General features: G+C 41.0%; 1 protein-coding gene across 2 annotated transcripts; it reads right to left on the reverse strand.

The window, feature by feature from the left end:
- Positions 1-376: 376 nt before the first annotated feature.
- Positions 377-14,312, reverse strand: chrna1 (cholinergic receptor, nicotinic, alpha 1 (muscle)). Of its 2 annotated transcripts, XM_058402885.1 has the most exons (9): positions 11,391-14,312; positions 8,209-8,363; positions 7,292-7,336; positions 6,001-6,110; positions 4,969-5,164; positions 4,463-4,700; positions 4,153-4,376; positions 3,522-3,761; positions 377-3,256 (listed from the first exon to the last, which is right to left on the reverse strand). In XM_058402885.1, exons 1-9 carry the CDS (start codon positions 11,440-11,442, stop codon positions 3,128-3,130), a joined length of 1,389 nt encoding a protein of 462 aa, XP_058258868.1. In that variant the 5' UTR covers positions 11,443-14,312; the 3' UTR covers positions 377-3,127. The 2 variants fall into 2 exon arrangements, with proteins under 2 accessions (XP_058258868.1, XP_058258867.1); XM_058402884.1 differs by lacking the exon at positions 11,391-14,312 and having other exon boundaries at positions 8,209-10,874.
- Positions 14,313-14,357: the final 45 nt, after the last annotated feature.

Genomic DNA, 14,357 nt, shown 5'->3' on the forward strand with positions numbered 1-14,357 from the left:
CATTCAATCTATCTTTATTGAAATAAAAAAAAGGTGTGATGCATGAGATAATGGTATATCTGTGTGTGTGTGTGTGTGTGTCTTCCCTTTTCTTTTAATTCAGTTACACTCCACAAGATGTCCAGCGCGTGACCGTCACTCACACCAACATGGGCCTGTTCTTATTCCAGATTTATTTATTTCCCACTGTTTTTACTGTTATAATAATCTCTTCTCTTATCTTCTCTTCTCTTCTCTTCTCTCTCTTCTCTTCTCTTCTCTTCTCTTCTCTTCTCTTCTCCACATTTTTTTTTATTAAATTATAAATAAATTTTTTGCCACATCTTAAATACAAACATGATGAAACATTGGTATTTCTGGAGAAATAACATTTCCGACACGTTACGTAACCAAGATTTTATTGCAAATTGAAAACAAAAAAACAAAAACAATTTTCATAAACATGTTAAAACATTTTATCCTAAATGTACATTATGTTGCCAAAAGTTTTTGGGACACCCCTCCAAATCATTGAATTCAGGTGTTGTTTTTCAGGGGTTGGACCCCTTCCTGTTCCAACATGACTGCACACCAGTGCACAAAGCAAGGTCCATAAAGACATGGATGAGTGAGTCTGGTGTGGAGGAACTTGACTAACCTCAACCCCATAGAACACCTTTGGGATGAATTAGAGTGGAGACTGCGAGCCAGGACAAAACTGGGACGTCTGCCTTTACATGCACATGAATGTAATATGGAGTTGTCCTGCACTTTGCAGCTATAACAGCTTCAAATCTTCTGGGAAGGCTTTCCACAAGGTTTAGGAGTGTGTTTATGGGAATTTTTGACCGTTCCTCTAGAAGCACATTTGTGAGGTCAGGCACTGATGTTGGACGAGAAGATTCAGGCCAGTCAAACCAAGATCAGGTTGAGGCCAGTGAAGTTCCTCCACACCCAACTCACTCATCCATGTCTTTATGGACCTTGCTTTGGTCACTGGTGTGCAGTCATGTTGGAACAGGAAGGGGTCATCCCCAAACTGTTCCCACAAAGTTGGGAGCATGAAATTGTCCAAAATGTCTTGGTATGAAGCTGAAGCATTAAGAGTTCCTTTCACTGGAACTAAGGGGCCGAGTCCAACCCCTGAAAAACAACACCTGAATTCAGTGATTTGGAGCGGTGTCCCAAAACATCTGGCAACATAGTGTATTTGGTGAAAAAACAATACTCACCACGCAAACCTATTAAATGTTTTTATTCATTCAACCTATTAAAGTGATTTCATTTACAAAACCCTTTGATTAACTCGGAAATGTCAAAATAACCATTTTTCACCATCCTTGTGCACGCAATACGATAAGAAAGAAAAATTCAGCACAAAATCATTCACTTCATACTTTTTTTTTTTTTTTTTACTGAAAACCAGGAATTGACATGACTGTAGAGGTCAGGGTGGTCATTTTGAGGAAAAATCAAAGCCACACAAGCTTCAAGAGACCACACCTTCAAGTCTGCATTAACGACAAAACTCGATCATGTGGAAAAAAAACAACAAAACAATGTCATAACAAAATATTATTAATAATAATTAAAAAAAAAAAAAAAAAACCCAGCAAGAGTTTAAGAAATAATGCCCAGTGAAAAGTTCAGTCTGGAGTGTCACTCTAGAGTGTCACCTTAGACCCCATCATTAACAGGCAGGTTCACACTGTATCTGTATTTTGTATTCATCCATTTTCTATACCCGCTTTATTCCTAATTAGGGTCTATCCCAGCACACACTGGGCGAAAGGCAGGGGTACACCTAGGGGTTTTTGGAGGGGTTCAGAGGGTCTGTTTATTGTGAAGAAGCAATTGTATACAATTGTAAATGACCCCTTCTATGCAAAAGCAAGGTTTAGGTTAAAGATACAAAAAAATCGCTCCACTGTCCTGATCAACTGGACCGTGCTCCTACTAACTTTAAAAAAAAAAAAGATATAATACATTACAAATACATACATGCAGAACTGCGATTTCAAACCCAAACATTAAACATCTGCCTTGTAAAATGCTCAGGACTCCTAAAAGTCAATTATTTATTCAAATAAAATAAAAAAAACACCATCTTGAGCATTCCTGACCATAAATATTCAACCCAGAACCAAATATCAAACAAATGCAACCTGTTCACACACGGCCATCAAACTGCCACCAATAAACCGTGAAGAAAAGACAAGAAAGAAAGAAAGAAAGAAACTTGCAATATTGAAGAAAAAACCTCTGTGAGCAGTTAGTCGCAGCGAGTCTGATCTAAAACGAGTCTTCCGTTGTGTTTTAGACGTCTGATTTCCCTCTGTCGGATAAACTTCCCCTAGAAATGAAATTTCCTTGGTTGAAGATCAAATTTGAGCTGCTTTTTAGATGAACAAGAACTCAGAGAGCAGAAACGGGTTTGATATCAACATTTACTTTGAGGATACAAACGTTAAAAAACGAGAAAAAATAACCGTTTTAAACAAATGCAACCTGTTCACACACGGCCATCAAACCGCTACCAATAAACCGTGAAGAACGGAAAAGAAAAGAAAAGAAAAGAAAGAAAATTGCGCTATTGAAGAAAAACTCCACCCTGAAACTCATATATGTTGAAATGTTCATGGGTTTAGCAATGTTGCGCTACTACATCTCTGTGAGAAGTCGGTTTAATTCCCTTCTCACTCAACATCCAACCCATGATAGACGGAGCGGAGACGTTGAACTGAAAGTTTCCAGAAAATCTATCTATCTACGAGACAACGGGGACGATAAAGCCGATGCTGATATTATTAGCGTAAATAGGTGAAAGAGCTGCTGGATACACTGAAGCGATAAAGCGCCGCTGCATCGCTGTGGGTAAGCATGAAGTGAAGGTGAGACCAACATGAAGAAAGTTTAGACTCTCAAGAATCGAAATTTTGTACGGTGTTAAATATGGTATAAGATTCAGGGTGGAGTTTTCTTTAAAGTAATTTGGAAATGAGCATGAATCTGAGCTTTCTGCAGTAAACTAGTCTCCAGCATCCGAAAAACAGGCAGACGTCGCTGCTAGTGCAGCCCAGCAGAAAGCTGTGTGATGGCAAATAGTGCTGAACTCCAGCCCCAGGCTTCACTTTGGGCCTTTTCTGGGTCACAGCATGTTGAGCTCTATGAGGCGTCCGGCAAAGACTCCGATCGTCCCGACGATACACACGGACATGAACACGCAGAGCAGAATGTGATCCAGAACCATGGCTACGAACTTCCACTCCTCAGCAGCCTGGAAGAGGAGACAGAAAGCATGAGAGAGAGAGAGAGAGAGAGAGAGAGAGAGAAAGATCAACAAAAAGAGGAAGAGCTAGAGAGGAGAAGAAGATTTTAACTTGTTTCTGAACATGGGAAATTCCGCTGAGGTCAAAATGTGGGCAAAGCAAAAATCATACAGTCTGGGGAGGGGGGAGAAAAAAGAAGAAGAGGAAGAAGAAAATGCGACGTAATAGAAAAGAAAAAAAAAGGAGTGAGAATGAGGAACAGAAAGCTCTTACGTTGTTCGACTCCTCGTCACCCCTCATGGTCTCGGCGATGTACTTGACACCCTCTAAGGCGCTCTGAACGTCCGGGTTTTTGATGAGGGGCGAATGGAACGTCACGGAAGTCGGCACGGGTTTTCCGGAGATGTCCGAGATGTCCAAGTCTTTAGGAAAAGAGGGTCTGGTTCTCCGCTCCTGAGACGGCCGCTTCATGGAGGAGAAGAACATGAAGTTCGGAATGGTATCGATGAAGATCTGCGGTATGGAGAGAGATGCTCAGATTCGACTCAAAACATGTATCATGAAAATTTTCAATCAGTATAAAGAAATGAATGATGTTCAGGCTGCGAGTCTGATCTAAAACGAGTCTGTCGGCTTTTAGTGTGTTTTAGACGTGTGATTTTCCCTCTGTTGGAGAACCTCACAGAATTTTACTGGTTGAAGATCAAATTTGAGCTGCTTTTTAGATGAATAATCACTTGGCGCATCTCGGAGAACAGAATATCAACATTTATTTTGGAGATACTACAAATTCTGAGTGTCTACTTTTCATATGAGCTTCATATTAACCACCACTGTGGCGTGGAACATGACACAATAAAACAAGAGCAAAATCCATTTTGGCGTCTGAGGGTGATCTGCACACCTTGCGGACCCAGGGAGACATGGTATGTGTGCTGGGAGAGCGGTGGTGCGTGTTGATGACGATGACGGTGATGATGATGGAGGCGATGACGAGGATCATGGTGAAGAGCATGTATTTGCCGATGAGCGGGACGGCACTGGAGGTGGACGGGATCAGCTCGACGATCACCAGGAGGAACACAGTGAGAGACAGCAGGACAGAGATACTGAGGGTCATCTTCTCACCTACACACACACACACAAGGTAGATCAATACTATAAAACAGATCAGACATGTTGAACGTCATACACACTCCAGCGCTGAGCGTTACCCGAGTCGGTGGGGAGGTAGAAGACAAGGCTGGTGAGGAAGGAGAAGAGCATGCAGGGGATGATGACGTTGACGATGAAGTACAACGGCAGTCTCAGCATCAGGAAGTGATAGGTGATGTCCAGATATGGTGTGTTTGGGCAACATGCATAATAAACCCAGTGTTTCCAGCTCCGGTAGTCCTTCATCACCCACTCGCCGCTCTCCATGAAGTTACTGAGGTCTGGACGATCGCTGTCCTGAACACACACACAAACACACACACTAGATTATTGCAATACCCTTAGAACAAACTGAAGAAACAATCAAGTAGCAAAATAATCAGATTGTGGATGATAACACAATGTATTTATCTCATTTGAGTCCAAAGTGCATAAAGATTGCTTTAATCATCTATGTACAATAAATTTTTATGCTACAGCAATATACTTCTAATCAGACAAAAATGAAAGAAGAAAAAGTTTCTTCTGTGTGTGTGTGTGTGTGTGTGTGTGTGTGTGTGTGTACCGGGTTGATGACGACCAGGTTGCCATCGTAGGTCCATATACCAAGCTTTATGCTGCAGTTCTGCAGGTCGAAGGGGAAATAAACTACAACGATCTCACAGTAGCTCTTAAAGATCGCCGGAGGATTCCACGTGATCAGTCCGGTGTATTCCAGCAAAACCTTCGTCTCATGCACGATGGCGAAGTCTCCATCAGCACTGCGACATACCATCACACCTCATCTCATCACTCCACATACAACATACAACAGCGATACGTATACGGAATATATCGTCTCGTTATAGATAGATAGATAGATAGATAGATAGATAGATAGATAGATAGATAGATAGATAGATAGATAGATAGATAGATAGATAGATAGATAGATAGATAGATAGATAGAGCCAAAAGTTTTGTGACACCCCTTCAAATCATTGAATTCAGGTGTTGTTTTTCAGGGGTTGGGCTCGGCCCCTTAGTTCCAGTGAAAGGAACTCTTAATGCTTCAGCTTCATACCAAGACATTTTGGACAATTTCATGCTCTTTGTGGGAACAGTTTGGGGATGACCCCTTCCTGTTCCAACATGACTGCACACCAGTGACCAAAGCAAGGTCCATAAAGACATGGATGAGCGAGTTTGGTGTGGAGGAACTTGACTGTCCTGCACAGAGTCCTGACCTCAACCCCATAGAACACCTTTGTGATGAATTAGAGTGGAGACTGTGAGACAGACCTTCTCATCCAACATCAGTGCCTGACCTCACAAATGCACTTCTAGAGGAATGGTCAAAAATGCCTATTAACACACTCCTAAACCTTGTGGAAAGCCTTCCCAGAAGAGTTGAAGCTGTTATAGCTGCAAAGGGCGGAACAACTCCATATTACATTCATGTGCATGTAAAGGCAGACGTCCCAAAACTTTTGGCAATATAGTGTAGATAGATAGATAGATAGATAGATAGATAGATAGATAGATAGATAGATAGATAGATAGATAGATAGATAGATAGATAGATAGATAGATAGACACAAATGTAGCAGGAGCTTACTTGTTATAAAGCACTAAATCTGGTTTCCAGATGTCGGTGGAGGGAATTCGAATCTTCTTGATGCCTCCATAGTCGTCCGGATTCCACTTCAGATTCACATCCTTCCATTGCTGAATAAAAAAATTAGAAGAAATGATTTAAATTAAAAGTTTATGTACCACACCTTCGTTACCAAAAATCACCTTCACTTTAATTCGGCAAGCTGGGGATTTGCTGAAAAGTGATTCTTTTTAGTGATTCAATAAGATTCCACTCTTTGTCTTCGTTCATCTTCAGCAAGAAGGGCAAACCATTTCCATGTGTTTTATTTATTTATTTATTTATTTATTTATTTATTTATTTATTTATTTATTTATTTATTTATTTATTTATTTTATTTTATTTTATTTTATTATTTCTTAACTGAATGACTTTATATGACTTCACGTTTATTTTGAACAGTTTTTTTGCCCCCATTTGCATGAATAGTATAAGAGTTTCCTTCCTTTATGGTGTAAAGTGTATATAGTGTCAAGTGTTTGCAGAGGCATCACATAAAGATGGAATAATTAAAGTTCTGACACTTTCCTAACAAAATAAAAGGCTGGAGTTCGGAATATTAGCTTCGGAAACCTGAAGCCTGGCTGTATTTTCATATCATTTAACACCTTTTCTCATTATAGGAGTGCCTTTAAATGGTTCTATTCTATTTCGATTCATATTACTGCTGCTTATTTAACATGGTTCATATTCAACCCGGGTTCAGGTAAAGTGCTGGTTTATTTATGTAAAAAAAGTACATTTATAGTCAGGACACTACATGTTTCGTACATTTGTAGTTTTCTTGCTGTGGAATGTCTGTGAAACAAGTTCGTTCTTGTCATCGTTCACGTTATAGCAGCTATAAACGTTGGTCCCTTCATCAGAGTTTTTATTTTGAAAGCAATACGACTCGTCATGTTACCAGAAACCATCACAGTATCAGCTTCTCTGTCCTGAAGATTATAGCTTTAACTCTGACACTGGAGACTCCTTCCACAAGTCTTTCATAAAAGTCCCTGTGAATGAGACGCAATTTCATTCATATCTGGCCTTTAACAGCCTTACGCTTCTGCCAAGCAGACGGTTTTGCCTGTTTTGTATCGTTCGTCTGTCTGTCTGTGATATAACAATGTGGCTTTTGACTTTTATATAACACATAATAACAGCCAGACTCGTATATAATCTAATAACAGCCAGCTCGTGATAAGAGCTCGGTTAGGGACGAATCTCCTACAGAGACTTTAAGCAGAACGTGGAAAGAGACACAGACCTGCTTGACTCGCACGTTACTGGTGACGATCTGATTCACTTCATCCTGCAGGCGAAGAAAGAAAGATAGCAAGTGAATGAGCGTGTAAGATAAAAAGAGACAGGAACAGAGGGAGGGGAAGAGAGAGAGAGAGAGAGAGACAGAGAAAGGGAGAGACAGAGAGAGAGAAGGAGAGTGTGAAAGAGAGAGAGAGAGAGAGAGAGAGAGAGAGAGAGAGAGAGAGAGACAGAGAAAGGGAGAGACAGAGAGAGAGAAGGAGAGTGTGAAAGAGAGAGAGAGAGAGAGAGAGAGAGAGAGAGAGAAAGGGAGAGACAGAGAGAGAGAAGGAGAGTGTGAAAGAGAGAGAGAGACAGAGAAAGGGAGAGACAGAGAGAGAGAAGGAGAGTGTGAAAGACAGAGAGAGAGAGAAAGAGACTGATAGAGAGAGAGACAGAGAGCGAGAAGGAGAGTGTAAAGGAGAGAGAGAGACAGAGAGAGAGAAGGAGAGTGTAAGGGAGGGAGAGAGAGAGAGAGAGAGAGAGAGAGAGAGAGACAGATAGAGAGAGACAGAGAGAGAGAAGGAGAGTGTGAAAGAGAGAGAGAGAGAGAGAGACAGAGACAGAGAAAGGGAGAGACAGAGAGAGAGAAGGAGAGTGTGAAAGAGAGAAAGAGAGAGAGAAAGAGAAAGGGAGAGAGAGAGAGAGAGAGAGAGAGGGAGAGTGTGGTAGAGGAATGGTCAAAAATTCCCATAAACACACTCCTAAACCTTGTGGAAAGCCTTCCCAGAAGAGTTGAAGCTGTTATAGCTGTAAAGGGCGGAGCCAACTCCATATTACACTCATGTGCATGTAAAGGCAGACGTCTCAAAACTTTTGGCAACATATGTGTATACTGCTGAAGTGTTTTTAAATAAAAAGCAGTGCGAGGTGCAGCATTACCACATTGATGAGCTGGATGAGCTGCAGCCCGACAGTCACCTCCACGGCCTCATTGAAATGGTTGACGGGACGAACCACCTTGTTATAGCCTTTAAATAGATCCTTTACCAGCTTCATCTCATCAGGAGAGCACTGACCTGGACCTGGACCTAGACCTACAACACACACACACGCACACACACATATATACACAAATAGTTTGAGATACTGTAAAGCACCCACGCTATCCAACATATGCAAACACACAGATGCAAATACATGCACACACAAGGGGGATTAGTCCTGACAGAGACAGCATCTGCATATGACACATCTAAACACACGCCATCTGAGCCCCTGGAGGAGAATGCCCTGACACGTCACACACACTCCATCTGCAGCATGTGGATGGAACACGAGTCTGAGCCGTCTTTTCCGGTTCTCTGATCAGTTTTCCAGTTATATCACCGCTTCAGCTTAAATCTTTTCTGCTTTAACCCCTTTTTTTTACACTACACTAGTGCTCAGTTCTGCCGGTGGAATGGAATTGGACTTATGGGACTTTTTCAATCAGTATAAAGAAATGAATGATGTTCAGGCTGTGTGTCTGATCTAAAATGAGTCTGGTGGCTTTCGGAGTGTTTTAGACGTGTGTTTTTCTCTCTGTTGGAGAACCTTACACAGAAATTTACTGGTTAAAGATCAAATCTGAGCTGCGTTCTAGATGAACAAGCACTCAAAGCATCTCAGAGAGCAGAACTGGGTTTGATATCAGTATTTACTTTGAAGATACAAACATTTGTGTGGAAAAAATAGCCATTTTTGTTCTTTTTTTTTAAACTTTTCTATGAATATATCGCCCCCAGTAGGCTAGGAAAAACATAAATACTTATAAAACACTACAAATTCTTGAAGTCCTGAGTGTCTACTTTCATATGAGCTTCATATTAACCACCACTGTAGAGTAAAACAAGACGTTCAATCATCAACATGGACACAACCAAACAGGAGGAAATGCTATTTTTTGGCCTCTGGGGAAAAGAGTTAAGTCTACATAATGTTGGTATAAACCTACACATGAACTTATAGCTCATATCAGTGACCCAAGGATGATGACCGGTCCTTATATTACATTCGATAACAAGCTAATATAGATATCTATTAAAACTCCAGGCAGTTAAAGGTATAACAAACAAACAAACCTTTATATATTGAATATCTGCCCATATATGGAATCTAGGGGGCGTGTCATTCAGTGTAATTGCCTGACATGGCTGTCACTGATTGGCTGTGTGAATCAATCAGTCTGTGCCAGAGAGAAATCAGCCCCAGTCTCCCTCTTTGTTTCTTCACTGTAGTTGCTGGTGCTGTTGCACTCTCAGTTCCACAAAATAAATCCATCAATGATATTTCCTTACAACAAACAACCCAATATTTATGGCAGAATTGAAACCTTACACCATACTGATGTCTTTGTCTTCAAAAGACAGGAGGGGATTAGCCTGGCTAGAACAGTTACACCACCAGCTGCCCCTTATGTGACCTTTTGTTTTGGCCACCTGTTACATAACTCAGGGTCATCTGGTGAGTCTGACCACAGACTTCTCTTAGATGTCAATATATTCATATGAAAGAAAAGCCTAAAAGGGCTCACGGATGGAACTACAGTGTGCTGCACATGAAGAAACATTTTAATATATTGCACACGTGAACGTTGCACGCATGGACACTTCTCTCGTCTTCACACACTTGGTGGACGTTGTGCTCGTGCCGCATTCTTTCCATTCATTGATAACAGATTTAACAATGCTTCAAAGAGTTTGGGTCACTTTTCCAGAACCTGGATTCGATCTTCATGGTGCTCTTTCGTTAGCTATATTCTCGAACAAACCCTGAGATCAGATTACGCTTTCAGACACACAGGTAAACTCCCATCGACTAATTATACCACTTCTGATGGCAACTGGACTTATTTAGGGCTTTCACAGCAATCAGGTTGAATGCTTATGCCATCGAATTCCACTTCCAGAACTCTACAATGGACTGCATTCGTGACATACGATTCCGATCACGTCCATTTCAGATCTAGGTTGTAATGCCACAAATATGTGTGTCTGTGGAGGGGTGAATACTTATGCACGTCACTGTAGGGACTTGGACGCCATCTTGAAATAAGTCAGCAGTTAGCTGATGTTTTAAAATGGACAACACGACCTACTCCTCAGGAGCAAAGTGTTCTCCATTTTGTGACTATTTTTCTTCTGTATAATTGGATGAATCTGGAAAGGTTTGTGGAAAGCTTTATTGCCGTTAATAAAAGCAAATTAAAGCCTCAGCACGTGCTACATTTCTAAGATGGCGGCAGTTCATGGATGCTCATAGTCAAAATTTCTGAAAAGTGGATTTTTTTTTTATTAATGGGATTGAAGCTCAGGTAGAAATAAAACAATAAATAAAAGCAACAACATCATCCTATATATTCTCGCAACCAGTTTAATAAAAGAAGAAAAACGTGAAAAAAGGACACTCCGCTAACGAAGGAGGCGAATTGCGCATGCGCATGAGGACCCATAATTAGAAACATGAAGCACGCGGCAAGCACGCACCTGTCCGGGGCACGCGCATTCCGGCGCGTTCCCGTAATTCCTCAGCCAATTCGGCGCAGTCTTGAAAAAAAAAATCCAAAGCAGAGCATTCACATTCACGTCTGCTTCGCTTTCAATACCTGCGCGTTTGATACGTGAGGGGAAGAAATGAATCTGGACATCAACAGTGTTGACCTGTGTGCATCGATCTCTCTGACCGGACAGCACAATGTGTGCAGTAGTTTATTTCTTAATCATTTTTTTTCCATGTAAACTTTATTTCACCAAGGTGGTCAGATTTATGACAAAAAAAGGTCTTTTAGCCCAGGCCGTAAACAATGCAGAGACTGAAAGGTGTATTCGGACAGAATACAACATTCGGACAGAACAATTAACCCTTACACAACAATACACTGAAAAACAATTTCCCTTCTAAACAGCTTAAACTCTGAACTGCACACCTTTCAGATCTTTCTAGATGTTTAATCCATGATGACCGAGAGCTAGAACTGTAATCGATGTAGATTTCCGTTTTGATTCACACACGTTTACCTGCCTAGAAATAAAACATTTCTACTCAGGAAGCAAATCCTCCAACAGGAAGCAAACCCAGCTCACCGACTAGAAGAAGAAAAATCCCGGGAAGTAGAGAGACTCCTGCGTGATGCATCTCCAGGCTGTGGCTGAAGACTTCAATAGAAAGCTGATCAGACTGACATTCAAGCGAAACACCTCAGTGTTTTGTGTGTGTGTGTGTGTGTGTGTGTGTGTGTACCGTTGTTGAAAGCACGAGAGGAGCAGCTGCTGGCTTTTGGAGCTGAAACACTAAACTCATGCTGATACAAATAAACAGCTGCAAGTTCCTGAAGATGGGCGGCGAGACCAAAAGCTGACAAGTTACCAAAATCTCACGTATTTTTAGATCTCCTTTCATCACACCAGGTGATTATGTGAGTAATAGGTGTGCTGAAAGAAAAAAAAAGTGTTTCAAGTGTTGTGTTTAGAAATCGTTTACACGGCATCCTGTGAAAGGTTGAGATGAAAATAAATGGATGATGTGTAGATATACTATATTGCCAAACGTTTTGGGACACCCCTCCAAATCATTGAATTCAGGTGTTGTTCTTCAGGGGTTGGGCTCGGCCCCTTAGTTCCAGTGAAAGGAACTCTTAATGCTTCAGCTTCATACCAAGACATTTTGGACAATTTCATGCTCTTTGTGGGAACAGTTTGGGGATGACCCCTTCCTGTTCCAACATGACTGCACACCAGTGACCAAAGCAAGGTCCATAAAGACATGGATGAGTGAGTTTGGTGTGGAGGAACTTGACTGGCCTGCACAGAGTCCTGACCTCAACCCCATAGAACACCTTTGGGGTGAATTAGAGCGGAGACTGAGAGCCAGGACAAAACCGGGACGTCTGCCTTTACATGCACATGAATGTAATATGGAGTTGTCCCGCACTTTGCAGCTATAACAGCTTCAACTCTTCTGGGAAGGCTTTCCACAAGGTTTAGGAGTGTGTTTATGGGAATTTTTTTAACCATTCCGCTAGAAGTGTATTTGTGAGGTCAGGCACTGATGTTGGACGAGAAGGTCTGGCTCACAGTCTCCACTCTAATTCCTACATTTTACTGTTATAGCAGAATCTGTTTCTTGCTAAAGCTGTTTATAGAATTCATCAATCTTTGTCTGATAGAAACTGAAAAGGACAGGGTTCGGTCAAGCAGATCAAGTCCTAAGAACACACATACAGTTTTAATCATATTTCTGTAAAATATTAAAATCTCTATATAATGTAAACTGAACATCTTGCTCCTATCAGTGAACCAGTCGAGCTCAGCCATCTCCTTAACCCCAATTTAATTCTTAAAAACAGATAAACAACTATTATCATTTTATTACACTATTAAAAGCGCTACATCAAATTTAGCCTCATATTTACCCTACCACTGCACACTTCTTAGATGGAAGAGGCTAGGAATCAGAACGAGACCCACACACAGGCACAGACCGAACCCTGCTCTCTCTACATAGTGCACAACTTGAGAAAGTTTGAGCCTTGATCATTAAATAAAACAAGTGAACACTTATTTAAATAAATAAAATAAAACATCTGGAGTATGCACTGTCATCTATAGGTAACAGAATGAAAGGCAGATGTTTAATAATAACCAGTAAATGTTAGAGACTCAGCGCCCTCTAGCGGTTCAGGATGGATAAATCCACAAATGTACACATACATACTGCAGCACCAGCATCAGTTACATTTCTATACATTACTACTACTATAAATATTACTGTATACACCCACATGGTATTTTTCCAGATGAGAATTACACTGATTTTTTTGTTTAACTTATCTAACGTAAATGTGTGGGGTTTAATTCTATTATTATATTATAATATTATAATGTGCAAAGCTACAGGCTTCATTTTCCTCTCACATTAATGCCCTCTGATAGGGCATGGTTGTTGATATGCATGTAGCTAGAAAGGCTTACAGAGTAATCGCAAAGACTTTACATGCTCATCAGTCCACAGTTAGACAAATTATCTATAAACAGGAAACGATATGGTACTGTGGCTACTCTCCATAGAAGTGGACACCCAGCCAAGATCACTCCAAAGGCAGAGTGCTCATTGAGGTGAAAAACCCCAAGAGTTAAAGCTAGTTAAACATCTCCGTTCATGAGTCAACCATACGCAAAACAGTGAACAGGAATGGTATCCGTGGAAGGACACCATGAAGGAAACCACTGCTCTCCAAAAAAAAAAATACACTGCAGTTTGAAAAAGCCCACATGGACACTCCACAACACTACTGGGAAAATGTATTGTGGACAGATGAAACAAAAATAGAATCGTTTGGGAAGAACATGCAGCACTATGTATGGCGTAAAAAGAAAACCACGTAGCAACATGGAAACACCATCCCAACAGTGAAGTATGGTGGAGGGAGCATCATGGTTTGGGACTGCTTGCCATTGTGAAGGGGAAAATGAATTCCCAAGTTTATCTGGATATCCTAAAGGTGGCTGTCCATAAGCTGAAGCTCAAGCTGGGTAATGCAGCAGGATAATGACCCTAAACACTAAAGTAAATCTACTACAGAATGGCTCCAGACACATAAAATCCACCTATTGGAGTGCCCAGACCTCAACCCAACAGAGATGCTGTGGTATGACCTCAAGAGAGCCATTTACACCAGACATCCAAAGAATATGGGTAAGCTAAAACAGTTCTATAAGGAAGAATGGTCCTGGACGGTTTGGAGGTCTAATTCGGAGCTACAGGAAGCGCTTACTTGAGGTTATTGCTGTCAAAGGTGGTTCAACCAGTTATTAAAGCACTGTTTCCTTTACTTTTTCCACCATCACTTTCTATGTTTCATTAGTGTGTTCAGTAAAGACATGAAAGATCATGACTGTTTTATCAGCTTAGAGATATTGTGTTTGCTGATGTGTGACTTTGGTGAAGATCAGATCACATTTCATGACCAATTTAAGCAGAAAACCAGGAAACTGAAAATGGTTTACTTTCTTGCATCTATCCATCCATCCATCCATCACACATATAGGACA

The sequence above is a fragment of the Hemibagrus wyckioides genome, linkage group LG11, assembly GCF_019097595.1.
Source record: "Hemibagrus wyckioides isolate EC202008001 linkage group LG11, SWU_Hwy_1.0, whole genome shotgun sequence".
Lineage (NCBI taxonomy): Eukaryota > Metazoa > Chordata > Actinopteri > Siluriformes > Bagridae > Hemibagrus > Hemibagrus wyckioides.